At 36.0% G+C, this 17135-nt stretch overlaps 3 protein-coding genes across 3 annotated transcripts; 2 read left to right on the top strand and 1 right to left on the bottom strand.

The window, feature by feature from the left end:
• The first annotated feature begins 1981 nt into the window (after nucleotides 1–1981).
• On the top strand, nucleotides 1982–5736 carry LOC102622428 (3-phosphoshikimate 1-carboxyvinyltransferase 2). Its single transcript, XM_006490847.4, has 8 exons — nucleotides 1982–2724; nucleotides 2928–3172; nucleotides 3569–3722; nucleotides 4029–4243; nucleotides 4320–4437; nucleotides 4647–4857; nucleotides 5128–5189; nucleotides 5275–5736. Exons 1-8 carry the CDS (start codon nucleotides 2389–2391, stop codon nucleotides 5491–5493), a joined length of 1560 nt encoding a protein of 519 aa, XP_006490910.2. The 5' UTR covers nucleotides 1982–2388; the 3' UTR covers nucleotides 5494–5736.
• Nucleotides 5737–7398: 1662 nt separating this feature from the next.
• Nucleotides 7399–9477, top strand: LOC102622732 (UDP-glucuronate 4-epimerase 3). The gene has a single exon (XM_006490848.4). It carries the CDS (start codon nucleotides 7766–7768, stop codon nucleotides 9083–9085), a length of 1320 nt encoding a protein of 439 aa, XP_006490911.2. The 5' UTR covers nucleotides 7399–7765; the 3' UTR covers nucleotides 9086–9477.
• Nucleotides 9478–15026: 5549 nt separating this feature from the next.
• On the bottom strand, nucleotides 15027–17053 carry LOC102623025 (40S ribosomal protein S13). Its single transcript, XM_006490849.4, has 5 exons — nucleotides 16886–17053; nucleotides 16701–16773; nucleotides 16104–16242; nucleotides 15799–15985; nucleotides 15027–15446 (listed from the first exon to the last, which is right to left on the bottom strand). Exons 1-5 carry the CDS (start codon nucleotides 16906–16908, stop codon nucleotides 15413–15415), a joined length of 456 nt encoding a protein of 151 aa, XP_006490912.1. The 5' UTR covers nucleotides 16909–17053; the 3' UTR covers nucleotides 15027–15412.
• Nucleotides 17054–17135: the final 82 nt, after the last annotated feature.

Raw genomic sequence — 17135 nt, 5'->3', positions numbered from 1 at the left:
TGAAACTGAAGCTTGAGAAATTTGTTGATAAAAGCAAGCGTCCACTTGATGTTTGATGATAAGTTTGTGGTTGTTGAAGCTTATGTTCAATCCATGTTGTCTTATACCACCAATAATAAAGTTAAGTTTGCTTATAAAAATTGATTGGTTATGTTTCGTATTTGGCAGTGGGCCCATCTTACTTACATACACTGAGTCAGCTCTCATCAACGAATATTTCAGCATATTCAACATTTATCCAGATTCTGGCGTGCGCTCTTTTTGCGCACCAGTCTTGATGGTTTGGCGACCGAAGATTTTCCTCGTTAGACGGTTACATCTTGATTGTAATGTTTTTTTCTTTTTTTCATTCTTAATCCATGATTGAAGTCTTTCTTTGATTCTAACTTGGCCATGTGATACCATACATCTTGGGTGTTCCCCACAATCAACCAAATATTTTTATTCACACGCACAAGAAGATCTGGTCATTTGCGCAGAGTACCAATGTTGACCAACAAAATTAAACTTCGTTCATTTTTGTTAATTTAATCATCAAATGTTCGTTACCAACGGACTTTAGAACGCTTGGATTCACAATGGTGAGAGTAATAGTTTGAACTCTTATAATAATTTTATAATTAAAAAACATTAAATTCTCGTTTGACTTCTTAGACAGCTGCGCACACAAAAAATTTACAACCAAAAGGAAATCAATCGTGAAAATGGGGTGAGGACCCTCGAAGCAATTGACTAGTTAAATAAAACCCTTCAAAATTGGAAACGTGCTATATATAATATATACATATGTAATCGCACATCAATGGTATCTAAACACTCAAGATGCATAAATCCCCTTTAAATTTGATTTGTAATTTTCATCTATTTCGAGGTATAAAAAAATACAAATATTTCTTTAGTTTTCTTTTCGAGATTTGCACAGCAGTGAAATTTTTTTTTTTTATTTATTTTTTTTTTGATACCGGGGGTTCCAGCTACTGTGCACCTGGAGTGGTGCATGGAAATATGCGCATTAAATCATTTCTAAAACGATAGAATTTTCACATGTGCGTTGAGGTAATAAATAATCTTGTGTAACTTTGATAAATTTATGGTAGAACCCCGTCATTGTGTGAATTCTGAAATTTCGTACCCATGTTTGTTGAGCTAATCGAAAAATACCTACCCAAATAGTGCTGGACAAACCCACCTACTCCGTGGGTCCCATTTCTATCCAATAAAAATTATAATATCAATGCAACAACCAAACTCGCTAAAAAATTTAGATCGCATCCTCATAGAAATCCATATTTTTATGATGATCAAATTTTGAATAGTTCATTTATATAATTTACACAATACATACAGGAGCAGTGGTAGGTATCCGTGAGTCTCTACTTGAGTTTTACATTCAGGTGATGCAATCAATTGTATATAATTGTTTTATTAAATTAGTTATTAACTAATAGCTACGTCACTTTATTTATATTTAAGGTCCGGTAATGACTACTGTAGAACACTATTAATAACTATATGACCATAATAATAATTAGTTTTTTATTATTTATCAATTTAATTTTATAATTATCAAGCATTGTTGTGCGGTAAAACAACTCCATCACAACCGATGTCTTATGCTTAACAAAAAGATATTGAATGAATTATATTTGTGTATATTACGTTCAAGTTGCACAAAGATTACGTTGGGACTCCTGTTGCGAGACTCGAATCTGATTTTTATTATTTATGACATTGGTTTTGACACATCCACAAAGTGATGCTCCTTTTGTCATTAGCTCATTAGCTGGCGCTAAAAGATTTGATTTATTGATAAGGTAAACCCTATCTTACATGTATGTAAGATACATTCTCCTCATATAAATAGTGCATGTGTGGGACCCACATACCATTTATGTGAGAGGAATGTATCTTACGTGCATGTAAGATAGAAGGACCCTATTGATAAATGAAGCAGAGAGATCATCTCACAAAAGTAGCCGCCCAGGAAGTTGGTGAGAATCAGGGACGAGAGGAGCAGCCACCAGCGGATCGAGATCAAAATTGTACCGCGGCATCCTCACCAACCACGAGTTTGACACGATGCGACTACAAGGTTAATTTTCATTATAGCCCAAGAGGTACAATCACTCGCCAGCAGAACACGTGAACCGTTCAAATAATATAAAATTTTGGGCAAAGCATCATTTTTGGAATTTGGGTATCAATAATAATTCACCTTCCACTGTAGCTTTCAAATAGGCCTGGGTTGGAGTTCGGTTGGTGAAGGCCTCCACCGAGAGTCAACAATACAACTACCAAGCTTTACACCTAAAACTACTACTTTAAAACAACCCAGAAAAAGGGGCAAAAAAAAAAAAAAAAAAAAAAAAAAAAGGGATCCAGAGAGAAATGGCGCAAGTTAGCAAAATTTGCAACGGGATTCAAAACACACGTGTTTTTACGAATCAGACGAAATTACAGAAACCCAAATCTGTTTCTGCAATTTCGTTTAGATCACAGAGCAGAGGGTGTTCGAGTTCGTGGGGTTTAAGATACAATGACAGGCTGGGTAATAATAATACAGTTCGTACAGTCAGGGCTTCAGCTTCAGTTGGCACAGCTGAGAAGCAATCAAAAGCATCGGAAATTGTATTGCAACCCATCCGAGAGATTTCCGGTACGGTTACTTTGCCGGGTTCTAAGTCTCTATCCAATCGGATTCTTCTTCTCGCTGCCCTCTCTGAGGTTTGTGTGTTTCAATTGTTTTTTTTTTTTTTTTGAAGCGAATGACAATAGTTTGGTTTTGTTTTCTTTGTTTGTTTGTTTCCCGAGAAAGTTTACCCCAATCTTATGAAAAGATTCATTTTTCAGTGCTCTTGGAACTGAATGTGCTCTGAATTCTGAGAGATTTATAGTTTGTGAATGTGATGTTTAGTTTGTCATTTCAGGGGACAACCGTGGTGGACAATTTGTTGAGCAGCGAAGATATTCACCATATGCTTGATGCTTTGAAAAAACTTGGACTAAATGTCGAAGAGGACTTTGCAATGAAACGAGCGATTGTGGAAGGCTGTGGTGGTCTTTTTCCGTTGGCCAAACAACAAACCGGTGAAATTGAGCTTTTCCTTGGTAATGCCGGGACAGCTATGCGTCCTTTGACTGCTGCAGTAACTGCTGCGGGTGGCAACTTGAGGTCTGTCCAATACATATTGATTTGAATCTTTCCCCTTAGAATCACATGCTGCAAATGGATATTTGACATCTTATTTAAGTATAATCATGCTAATGGCATAGGAGTTTCGGACAATTTGATTTTATTTGTAGAGCTAATCATATAGTAGAATATTCTGGACTACTAATGATGCCATTCAGCTGGAATAGATCCTTAGTTTTTGATTCTGGCATTGTATGTTTCCTTAGCTTGTGAAATGGAACACTTACCCATGCTTTTTCTCCTGCCATTGGTCATTTGTTAGTGGCGTACAATCAACCAGCACTCTAGCCTTTAATGTAATCCCTGCAAGAGCTATCTTTTCTTCAAAGTATTATAGCAGAAACTAAAACCTATTCCTTTCCTGACTCGTGTCAGCTATATCCTTGATGGGGTGCCTCGAATGAGGGAGAGACCAATTGGAGACTTGGTCACTGGTCTGAAGCAGCTAGGTGCAGATGTAGATTGCATTTTAGGCACAAATTGCCCCCCTGTTCGTATCAATGGAAAGGGAGGCCTCCCTGGGGGAAAGGTGAGGTTTGCATTTTCCTTTACGTTGGTTTCTTGTGTGTTGATATGGCTGGGATCAGCTCTTTGTTTTGTCTAGCTGAGCCATTTTTCTTTTTTTTGTAATCTCATGTTAATCTATACTTCCTGAGCCCCATAAATATTTTAAGAGATGAACCTGCATTCATGAATTTTCGGTCTGCATGACTGATGTGAAGTTTCAACCAGTGTCTAAAAGTTGGTCTGGAAGAGTAGGTTGGAATCAGCAAATTGGCTTTTACTTGTAGATTTCCTAGACTGCATTACCTATCCTATTTGACCCCATTTGCAGGTGAAACTCTCTGGAAAGCTTAGTAGTCAATACTTGACTGCTTTGCTCATGGCAGCTCCCTTGGCCCTCGGAAATGTGGAAATTGAAATAATTGATAAACTGATTTCCGTTCCTTATGTTGAGATGACTCTGAAGTTGATGGAGCGTTTTGGGGTCTTTGTAGAGCACAGTGATAGCTGGGATCGGTTCTTCATCCAGGGGGGTCAAAAGTACAAGTAGGTTGCTCTTATCTATATTTGTTCTCCTTATGGGATCTTGTTTCAATAGAGTACTGATAACTGTTAATCTCAGGTCTCCTGGAAATGCTTTTGTAGAAGGTGATGCTTCAAGTGCTAGTTACTTTGTAGCTGGTGCTGCAGTAACTGGTGGGACCGTTACAGTTGAAGGTTGTGGGACAAGTAGTTTACAGGTATTTACTTGTACCATTGTCTACTGTATCCTATGACTTAATTGTACCTTTGAATGCTTTCAGATTAAATTGCGATATACAAGGAAATATATTTTCGAAATTCGAATCTATATTATTGGCTCGGATGAATCTCTACAAATTATCTATATTATCTTCTTACTCCATGAACTTACATTTCTTTCTTTTCCCGTGTTTTTTCAATGACGAAGGGGGATGTGAAATTTGCTGAGGTTCTTGAGAAAATGGGTGCCAAAGTTACCTGGACTGAAAACAGTGTAACTGTCACCGGACCACCACGAGATCCTTATGGAAGGAAACACTTGCGTGCTGTAGATGTCAACATGAACAAGATGCCAGATGTTGCCATGACTCTAGCTGTAGTTGCACTATTTGCTGATGGTCCCACTGCCATTAGGGATGGTATGGTCTGATCCTTCTTGAAACATGGAGATTATTCAGTCTTTGATTCATAAAAGGCAAATTGAAGGAACCAATAATACTCAAAATTTTGAATATTTCACTCAACTTTTTTTTTAAATTCTTTGTATTCCAACTTTCATGTTCTATTTCATAAATCTGTTTGCTCTCTGGAACTGTTTAACACTTCTTTACTATATATCATTTTCTGAGAATGGCTTGTAGTCAATTTTATTTTCTAATTTAAAGTACCTTCCTACCGTGTTTTAACAGTGGCAAGTTGGAGAGTGAAAGAAACTGAAAGGATGATTGCTATTTGCACAGAACTCAGAAAGGTAGATTATAGTGCTTTTTCGCTCATGTAAAAATTTTGACCACATCTGCTTGAAAATTTACTTACATTTGGGCTTGATGTTTCAGTTGGGAGCAACAGTTGAAGAAGGACCAGACTACTGTGTGATCACCCCACCTGAGAAACTAAAAGTAGCAGCGATTGACACTTATGATGACCACCGGATGGCCATGGCATTCTCTCTAGCTGCTTGTGCTGATGTTCCAGTCACCATTAAGGATCCTAGTTGCACCAGGAAAACTTTCCCCGACTATTTCGATGTGCTCGACAGTGTCACGAAGCGTTAAACAGCTCTTCCACATTTCTCATGAGAGAGAGACTTCTCACCTCCATCAACCGACGAGAACAGCAAAACCACCCTGTAACTTGCATGGCCTTGTAATTGCCAATAATTATGTGTAAGTTGAGCATGTTATTTTTACGAGGACCGAGTGTTTTTTGTTTTACAAATTTAGGATGAGTTTGTTTGGTCCTATCTTGTAAGATTAAATTTGAATGAAACTAATATTACTCCAGTGAGTTCACTTCGACGTACCAATTAGTCATTGAACACAAGTATACTTGATTGTTCATCTCTGATTTTAAGTTTCTAGTTGCAATTTGCAATTGAGTTGGATCCACATTAGTGAGGGGTACTTGTGAGTACAATTATGTATTGCCAATGTTATTTATGAATCTTGGACCTTTATGTAAAATTTCATAATGTCCAAGTTCAACTTATACAAGCATTAACTAGCAGGACATGGAACATGATGATGCCATTGCCAGGATATAAAAGAAAAGTCTAGCAGGACGTGGCCATCTCGTCTTTTTCATCAGATGGTCACATGGGTTGAGTGGTAGCGGTGGCTAAAAATATTTAATTTCCGTCTCTTTCCCCTTTCAAAACTGTCTTCATTCATTCTATCATCTACCAAAAATTGTGTGAATACCACCAATAATAAAAATAATAAACTATGAAATATCCTAAGTATCTAGTACTGCACAAATTTACAGCAATGCATGATCTGCTTGGTAGGCTAAATTTTAGATATTTTAATCTTTTGATATCTTTTGTTGAGATTTTAATTCCATTGTTTACCAAATTAGGCATTGTTTGTGTGTTTATTCAAATTCTTGATGTGAATGTCATAATGATGAGCACTAAATTCTGGGCAGAAGAGCAAAAATTTGGTATAATTTTCCTCAGCATCTCTATTCTTGATATGATGAGCTTTTAGGTAAGTGAAAATGTCTTGTTTTGTTTTGGTGAATTTACAGTTTTTGTTTTATTTTTATTTGTTGTGTACATGCACTCCACGTGATGCTTGCCTATCATTAACAAAATTGCAATCTAAGATATCAGTAAGGGCTGTTTGTAAAGGTGCTTTTGCCTTCATTTCAAGCTTGTTTCACCAAATCTGACTTGTTTCACTCTTTCTCACATGAGACTTGTCTCCCACTGCTTTAATTCGCTCCCAAGTCTCAATCAAACAAACAAACAAATGCAGAAAATAAATAAATTCAGCGGTTTGCTTTTGAACGTTTTATATACAAAAATACAAAATACAAGTCGTATCGTCATAAATGACGATGATGCTGTCTGCGAAATGCAATGCAACCAGTCTCCTAATAAGCTTTATATGAATAGCACCCAAAAATTCAATAACACCAAAATCTAATTAATCATCTGATATCACAATCATTCAACGTGATTACACGCTGAATCGCTTTGTATACGGAATAATATCCGGACCCGTCTTTACATGATAATTGCCACCCGCTAAAATTAAACTCAATTCTCTGTATGAGTTTCTAAAAGAAAAGAAAAGAAAATCCAAGCCTGGAAAAGCAGGTACTGCATATATACACTTGTAAATTGCAAATAATCGTGTTAAACACAAAGTAGTTTATTATAAATTCATTACACATCAATAATTACATTGAAAATTTCCCTTTAATTGAGAAACTTACCGGTCTTAGTTGTAATTATATTGCAATTTAAATCCCAAAATGAATAACTGGCACCAATTATATTTTACCCCCAAACAAAAATTTGTGCTAGACAAAAAGTTAGATTAAAATGTTATTTTACAATCACATTTCACATCCCTCCCAAAATATTATCATAAGAAGAGTAATGATAATAATAACCCATATCATTATTTATTTATTTTTGAATGGGATAATAAATCATATCTTAAAACAACAAGGCTCAATTGAAATTGATATTGATATTGAAGTAGCCCCATTTCCATTAATCACAGTTCTATTACTCTGGCCTTCCTTGATCTCCATTACCCAAGTTTTAAAATTCTCTCTATAAAAACAAAATCAAAACTTGGTCTTTTGAATAACAATAGAACCCAATACAATATAGATCATAGATAGAGCGAAGCAAAGCAGAGCAAATCAACCCATTCCCCCAGCAAACAAGAAGGTTCCCATTTCCCATTTTGCTCACAAGGACATGAGAGCTTAAAACAAACAACAAACAACCCTTTGGCCTTCACTATCCTTATCTTCAAAACAAACCCTAACCCTAAAATCAAAAAGAAAAAAAGAAAAAAAAACTCGCAAATGTCACAGCTGAAACAAATGTCCCATCTTGATAACATTCCCTCAACTCCTGGCAAATTCAAGATGGACAAATCCCCATATTTTAACAGACTCCGATTCCATTCTTCTTTAGCAAAGCTCACATTTTGGTCCTTCATTTTCTTAGCCGTAATCTTGATTTTCTTCTTTAGATCCCCATCGTCCAATCCTCTACCCTCTGCCGATCCATCTCGCCGTTCACTTCGCACTTACGACTGGGGTGGCCCCGCTTTTGAGAAACGGGTCAGGTCGTCGGCCCGGGTCAGGGCCAGAAATGGCATCTCTGTTTTGGTCACTGGTGCCGCTGGTTTTGTGGGCACCCACGTGTCAGCTGCCCTTAAAAGGCGCGGTGATGGTGTTCTTGGTCTTGATAATTTCAATGACTATTATGACCCTTCTTTGAAGAAAGCAAGGCGAGCGCTTTTGGAGCGAAGTGGAATTTTTATCGTTGAAGGTGATATAAATGACATGGCTCTTTTGAAGAAACTCTTCGATGTCGTGTCTTTTACGCACGTGATGCATTTGGCTGCACAAGCTGGTGTGAGGTATGCCATGCAGAATCCTAATTCTTATGTGCACAGTAACATTGCTGGTCTTGTTAGTTTACTTGAAGTTTGTAAAAATGCGAATCCGCAACCTGCTATTGTGTGGGCGAGTTCTAGTTCTGTTTACGGGCTTAATACCAAGGTGCCATTTAGTGAAAAAGATAGAACTGATCAGCCTGCTAGTTTATATGCTGCTACTAAAAAAGCCGGTGAAGAGATTGCACATACTTATAATCACATTTATGGATTATCTTTGACTGGGTTGAGGTTTTTCACTGTTTATGGACCTTGGGGTAGGCCAGATATGGCATATTTCTTTTTTACCAGGGACATTTTGAATCGGAAATCGATTCCGATATTTGAGTCTCCTGACCATGGCACGGTTGCTAGGGATTTTACCTACATTGATGATATTGTGAAGGGTTGTTTAGCAGCATTGGACACTGCAGAGAAGAGTACAGGAAGTGGGGGGAAGAAGAGGGGACGAGCGCAATTGAGGGTTTTCAATTTGGGGAACACTTCTCCTGTACCAGTTTCAGATCTTGTGAGTATTTTGGAGAGGCTTTTGAAGGTTAAGGCCAAGAGAAATATTATGAAGTTGCCGAGAAATGGTGATGTTCCGTTTACTCATGCGAATATTAGTTTGGCTCAGAGAGAACTGGGGTATAAGCCGACAACAGATCTGCAGACAGGGCTGAAGAAGTTTGTGCGGTGGTACCTCAGTTACTACGCTGGTGGAAAGAAGGCTGCTGGTTGATCTGTTCTTTTGATTGTGTGGTAGGATCCTTTGAGTTCTTGTTCGTCATGCTTCTTATGATTGTTTTTTAACATTTCTTTGTTCCTTGTCCAATTACTGTTCATCTTTCATATATTTCTGATGATGCCAATATGAGGAACATCAAGTTCTACTGCGTTGGAGAAGTTTTTATGGTTGGTGAACATTATTTGCTGGCCAGTCCCGGGTGTATTAAAGAAAGCCAGAACCTTTGTTTTTTTTAATTTTTCCCTTTTTTTACCCCTTCTGGAATGTAATTGTTGTAGTTTCAGCATTGTAGAATTCATGACTCATAGAACATCTGCTGATTGTTGGACATGTATCATTGCCATGCAATTCAATAAAAGAGCACACGTACTAGGTAAATTCAATTACATTTAACTGCTTGATTACCTAATTCCTTTTATTGGTGTATTAATAATGCCCCTGATTTTCGGAGCTGCTAAATTTTTTACTGATGATTTTTAGTGACTGTCTTGCCATGAACTGTTAAAATATATGTACTCTAATCATGGAAGTGCTTACTTTGCCCAACTTACCAATATATCTTGCTGTTATCCATACATGACAAGCTACTAAGTTGCAATTTTATTGAACTCTTGTGAATGGATTATCAGATTGTAATTTTTGAGGGAAGTGGGTCCGTTTCACTATCTCCAGGGAATGATTGGTTTTCCACCCCTACTGGTACATAGAACTTAGAAGTTGAAAATTTGATATTAGTTTTATTTAGTGTCTACTCTTTAAGAGAAACGGTTATTCTTCCATATACTGTTTGTGATGTACCCAACTTCTGGCTTTCTCAATTAATTCTATTACAGTCAGGATCTTCGACGTCAGTTTAGATCTTCCAACCTCAATAGATTTGGCCAATTACAGTAGAATCTTGAGTTGCATATGGTCTTTTCACTTTCATTTCATGTTTTAGGTTATTGTTTGCATGCTGTACTTCAGAGAATTTTAGATGGAGAGAATTTTCCATTTCGTAGAAGTTTGTCTATGTTAGCAAGATTACTATAGCCAATATCATAAAAATTATTGGTGGTCTTCATGATTGCTTGTGTATGATTATCATCTTCATAGTAACCTGCCAGAGGATGTTCCTTCTCCTGCTTGTGCGGGCCTTGCAAGTGCAGCCACCTGCCAGGCTCTCGTGTTTTTGGGAGTTATTTTTGCAAAACCTAGATGATATCCCTGGGTATTCTTTTTTAATTAATTTTTTATTCTTTTTAAGCGAGCATATTGCGATTTTTAAATATGGGGGAGTGTTGACTGGCAATTGGAAGTTTTGGAAATGGTTCTCCGAAAAGAAGATATATTGTGTGGCATTTGTAACTTGTACGTAGAGGATCAATGTATTGCTGTTTTCAGAAAAGAAGTTTTCTCTCACCAATTCTTTTTTGGCAAGATTAAATTCCAGGGCAAGCGTACATAAAAAGAGACTTGAAAATCAGCTGGCCTGGCAGTTGTAAGAACCTAATAATCAGTCTCTATGTGGTTCCTATTGAATATTAAATAGATAGAAATATGAAAAGTGGAAGTTCTTTTCATCTGATGTGTGTTCGCTGGGTAGTTGTCTGGTTTGTATTTTTCATTTGCATCAGATTCTTAACTACCTCTTAACTCAAGTAATCAGATGGAACTTTTATGAGTCTTCTTTCTCTTTGTTGCAAAGGTAACAAGTTATTCGAGCCAGTGTTCAGAATTCTCATTATCTAGTTTTGTGTAGCTCAAATAAGCAACCTTTCCTTTATATACTCATGTGTTATCTCTGTGTAATCGAATCTGAAAGCTGTAATAAGTAAACAATTTCAACAATTTCCTCTCGTGTGCCATGCAAGACCGTAGTATTAAACATGTCTGTCTCCGCGGCTTTGAGTAAAGGCAATTACTTAACCAGAGAGCATGGGTTGGATCTGATTTATCCGATGCAAAATTATGTATAAGCAGATAGATTAAACTCATGAAAGTGCTAATATGGTTGGTTTATGTACTCCTGGGTTTCTTCCAAACCAGGTTTAGTAGGCTTCATTGCAGCATATCGTTTCATGCAGATGCCGCCCTTTTTCATAATAATATTTTATAGCAATTTGAGTGAAAAGGCCACTTTTTAAAATTCCGTTTCTACTTGAAATCAGTTTCCCATGATCTACAAGAACGTATTAAAGAGATGAGCTACGTAATTCAATCAAAAGTTCCTCTATGTATACATCTGTGAGAGAAGAATGCTAACCACTAAATTTTCCACAAACACTCAAGAAAATTAGATAGTGAAACTTTAAGCACAGTGCCAAAGCATAGATAGGTAGTCTAAGAACAACGCGATTAGCTTCGTTCTGACTAAATTACAGAGAAACGCTCGTATTTTCCACTTATTACATAGAAGCGCCAAAACCTCTTATATTTTTCTCTTATTACATGGAAGCGCTAAATTCTTTTCCCCCAGTCACACGCACCAGTTGGTTTGTTAAGAAGCACCCAACGGTAGGTCACTTACTTTTCTTCTTTCATTTCCTTTTTGGTTCTGCTCTTTGGTATTAATAATCATTACCTCAACAGATTGTTTTTCTTTCTTCAATGGAATCGATCATCCCAATAGTTGATAACTTTAAGATTGCAATTCAAAACTAACTATGGTTCTTTTTCTTTTTCTTTTCCTATCCCAGTTAAGTAACTTCAAAATTGTATTTAAAAGAGAGAGAGAGAGAGAGAGAGAGAAAGCAATTTTAACGGAACAATAAAATAAATAATAAAAAAAAGTGTCGACAACAATTACCCAACAATTTACGAAGCAAAATAGTAAAAAAAATTAACCATTTGACGTTGGATTTAATTCATGCAGAAACCATGACAAATTAGTAAAAGTGATTAGCTTAGTGCCACATTTGAAAATTTAACGAAAAGAACAGCCCATTTCTCTGGGTAATCCAACAAACCCGGTTTAGAAAGATACAAGACGCTTATCTGGCCATGATTCTATCTTTTAAAAGTACTCAACTGGCACGATGCCATCAAATCCTTTTGTCAAGAATACCTTGTTGTCTGATATAATTTCATCTTAGTTATAAAGTTGGGTTTTTGTGTTGAGCTCACTGCCAAAAGCAGCTGAGAAGTTTGTCCCGTCTTCAGTAAGGCAGATTTGCCCAGGCTTTGAAACGTGCGCAAGCCCAAAATATCACTTCTAATAACTTTTAAGAGTTGGGCTCTCAACTCTTTAGCTCTGCCTGTGCTTGCATTCAATTCAAAGACTCAAATAGAGAATTCTCTGTGGCCGCTCCCACTGAAAGGCGAATGTTAATAGAATTTTGCTATAGGTTATTAGGAATTAAATGACGGGGCTTCAAACACATAATGCACCCTCTTTATACCATCCTTAGCAGCTACTTCAACATCAGCTCACAGGAAGTGGGAGTAACACATAAAATAACTAAATTTCCAACAGATTCAATGACACTCCTTTACATTTTTTTTTTTTTAATCTTTTTTGAGACTGAAAAGAAATAATGAAACCATGGATAATGGTAAAAGGGCTATTGCCAAAGAACTATCTTAGGATATCTTCCCACTGATTACTTCACCATCAGTTGGCAAGCTACACGAGAAGTGATCCACGTACATACACTGCCAACAAAAGCATAAGCAATCCAGTTGACCGAAGGAAAAAACAATATTCTATACTCAAAAAAAGAAATGCTGGACTGGAAGGACAGAAGCAGTCCACCTAAAACTTCTTCAGCAGCAGAAAGGATCGGTTTTATCAAGCTCTCAGAGTCAACTCCTGAACATACATTATTACATCAAAACGTGCATGTAATCAGTAATGAGTAAAGAACAATAGTTAATTAGGTTAAGCGTTATAATTGAACTTACAAGAGCCTATATACCAAGAGCGTCAGTTTTATCCGGCTACTGGACTGAGCGAAAGAAGCCAGGGATGAGGAGCTCTGATCGAACCGGTTTCTGTTGTCCATGAAACCTACGGACGTCAACAGAACTGGAGGCAAGGGAGGTCGAGAAGGACTAGTGATCATACTGTATGGTATTTTCACGTAATTATTTTTTATTTAGTTTTTTTAATTATGGTGTTAATGAATGACACAAGAAAGATGTGAAATTTTATATTTTTTAAATTGAACACGTCGTAAATTTATTAAATTTTTTTTTTGTTCTCCACTCGAGACTTATTTAAAGGGATTAACATTCAGTACCGAGTTAAGTTTTTACTGAGTACTAAATTAATGATTGAAATTATTTTAAATTTTTATTTATTTTTATTTATCTTATCAACAACCATTGTTTAGAGATGTAGAAATCGAGAAGTCTAAATTATTATATGAAACAGATATTCTAATACTAAATTTATTTATCAACGATCAACACAATAAATCCCACAAAAAATAAAATGTTACATGTACATTTAAATAAATTTCATCATATTTTATAACAAAAAACATTAAATAAAAAATACAGAACACTTATAAATTCAACACTTGTATCTATATAATTGTAAGTAAACAAAATAAAATTTAAACTCAAAAAATTAACTTTATAATAAATATTGGAAAAAACAATGTAGCTTGCTAGAAGTGGGTATGATTTTTAAATCATTTTAAGATATGTTTGTTGAAAAAATATTAAATTTTGTGTGAAATTTAGTAGAAAGATGTTGAAACTTCTATAGAAAGAGAGGTTGTTTTTTATAGGGATGAGAAGAATATTTTAGATAAAATACCACTAAAATATCATATGCATTAGATTCTAAAAACTTGTAAAAACGTTGTCATATTTCTATTTATGGGAAGTGGAAATCATTTTCTCACATACAAGTAAAAAAAAAAACCCCTAGCGCCGGCAAGGGAAAATGTTCCTCTAAGGCTCCCACCTGCGCGCGCCCCATTAATCCCCGTAGCCCACAACGCTGCGTTTCCACTTCAATGGTTAATCCTCTCGAACCACGTGTCCAAAGCTGAAATTCTTTCAAAAAAATCATAATAAATAGCTATAACAGTAATCGAACTTGGAAGCGTAATATTTTTGTATTTTTTCTTTTTAAAAAATAGAGTTATACATGTTAAAAATATGAATATCGCCCTAAAAAGTAACCCAAAAAAAAAAAAAATAAATAAGCAGAGATTTTGTATATAATTTAAAAGTATGAAAAAATAATCCTGAACAAAATTTTCTAAAATTCTTTTGCCTCTCTGCAACTCTCTCTTCGTCTTCGTTCTCTGCTCCATGAATAATTTCACTTGGTATCAATAATTTTTTAAATAACAATAACAGGTATTTCAATTTGGATTTTGCAGATGCCATATTGTGTAAAAAATAACAAAAATATCCAAAAGGATTTAATTGAGCGTGCATAACAAGAAACAGAGTTGCACCTTGTGGGAGGCGTGTCACGTGTGAAACAAATGAAAAATACTACATAAACTGAACGCCGTACACCGGAATAAGGTTAACACTCCACTAATGGATTATTTTTCAATCAATTAACACCGAAATCTCAGCCAATTAGTACTTTTTTTTTCCTTGACAGCGCACAGTTGATTTTTTTTCCTATTCAAAATGTCATTGCTCAAAGCCTCAAACTAAATTAAAAATTTTGATACTCATCAATAACCTTCTTTTATTCACATCGTTATTTTACCCACTCATAATATTACTTTAGAAACTTGTTTATCAAAATAATTTTATGCTAAAGCTCATTCACAACCAAACTTAATATTTTTTTCTTTTTTGGGTTAAAAACTCTACTTAAGATCTACTCGAAGGAAAAATAAATAAAAAATAAAAATAAAAAGGTTATAACAAACAGACCCTTCAAGCTAGTGCAATTTCGGAGTCACATGCAGCAATGCAACCTCCATAACCAAGCTCATGACCATCTTTATTTAACTAGGACGAACAAAACTACAAAAGCTAAACATAGAAATTCCGCATCATGGATTACCAAAGAGCAACTGTAACAAAAGCACCATCTTCAAAAATCCAACCAACAGAGAAAGGTCATGCGAAACCAAACCCTGTCAATGGCGTCCATAGAAATTCCCACACTAGAACGAGAACATTATGCATCTAAGAATCATAATTTCAAAAGTACCAAAAATAGAAACAAAAGGATCCAGAGAGAACAAATGATGAACTAGTCCAATACATCAAACGTCATTTCCGCCCTAATCGATTCAGCTCACTCTTCTCGCATAAAGTCGTTATAAAAGGAATAACAATAAATAAGGAAAAAACTTGAGGCCACTTGTCAAAGATACGATCCTGGAAGTTCCAAATGTGGTACCAAATATATCTCACCTATGCCACGAGAGTGCTGGCAGTGGTTGACTCACTGCAAAAACAGAGAACCACAGCAGATTATTATCAAACATTATACGTAGTAGGAATAAAAGATTTCAATCATTATAAGCACATGTTTGACAAATTAGCTCCTTTGAACCCAAACAAAGAATGTCACAAAGATGAGAATTCCTTAATGGGATGCCCTGTGCTCTGCCCCCACATATTTGAACATAGGCATGGTTATGTGATCACAACAGTTAATTCTAATAAGCCTCTACTCATTACATGCATTCAACGGCTTCCTAGAGAATGAATCACCAACATATGGATGCTAAATCCCAATCAAGCCACATAAATTTAAATGCAAGAACCATTCAATATTACAAAGCAAAGATACTTACTATTTCCATACAGGTGGAAGCTTCTTTGTCTTCTTGTAGTAGCGAGCCAGTCTGTGGATTCTGCTCTCAACCAAGATCAACCTAAACTTGGAATCTTTATCCTTCCTGTTCCTCTCTAGATGCTTCCTAATAGCGACTGCTTTCTTGATGAGGTGGTACAAGTCCTCAGGAATTTCAGGAGCAAGCCCTAACCAAATAATGAAAATCATGGTAAGGAAAAGCCAATAATCAGTTGAAAAATTATCTTTCAGATCTAAAGGGGAACAGCAATAAAAAGGGAAACAAAAGCCTGTAGCTAAATGTACCATGAGCCTTAAGTATCCTCAAAATTTTGCTCCCAGTAACACTCTTCACTTGAGCAATCCCATGAGAATCACGAAGAATAACACCAATTTGAGATGGTGTTAGACCCTTCTTTGCAAACTTGCAAATATTATCTTCCACCTGAAAGATTCAAAAAAAAAAAAAACTTTAAATCAGAAACGAAGGCAAATACATTAAAGCTACAACATTCACCCAAAAAAAAATTGAAAATACTTTCAAGTGAGATACTTTCTAACGGACATCCCTAGTGTACATTATCATAAAACAGACAACAATATAGAAAAACACAGATGGATTCAGAACCAAACATGATAAGCAATTTCAAACACATATAAAAAGCAATGAATAATTAAGGGACAGCCCTAAGAAACTCTAAATTCAATTACTAAAACATAAAAATAAAATGATACACGAGAAGTAAACACAGCAACTGATTAAGTTTCCTATCGATGAGAAAGCACGAGGTTCATATTTATTCTAAAATCATTTAAAAAAAAAAAGAAAAAAGAACTTCTCTCACTCAATATTCTCAGCGGCCATAATATAAGAGAAAAATGAAGGCGGGAAGGGTTACTAACATCCTGAGAAGAGATCTTAAGCCAACTCGGTGGTGTCCTCTTGTAAGGCAGAGCTGATGCGGAAATACCCTTACTGGAAAAATAGAAATAAATGAGAGAAAATCGTTTGCTTAGAAATTAAATGAGTCCAAACCGGACATCGCCGGAATGTTCTCGTAAGAGAATAAATCAGGTGAAGAACAAACCCTCGACTGTGCATACGACCCATGCTGGCGGAGAATAGAGTCTCGCTACCACTCTATCTCTGTGTCACCACTGCTACGCTGCCTGCTCCTTGGCGAGAGAAACCCTAGCTAGTATTGAAGGAAAGAGAGGTGCAGGACACGAGGGCTTTTATTATCCTTTTTTAAATTGCACCGAAGACCTTATAGTTCTTTTATTTTTGTTTTTAATCTACGATACGAACTAGATATAATGTTTGGCCCAAGATTGGTC

The sequence above is a fragment of the Citrus sinensis genome, chromosome 3, assembly GCF_022201045.2.
Source record: "Citrus sinensis cultivar Valencia sweet orange chromosome 3, DVS_A1.0, whole genome shotgun sequence".
In the NCBI taxonomy this organism is placed as follows: domain Eukaryota; kingdom Viridiplantae; phylum Streptophyta; class Magnoliopsida; order Sapindales; family Rutaceae; genus Citrus; species Citrus sinensis.
This window is presented reverse-complemented; position numbering and strand designations above follow the sequence as displayed.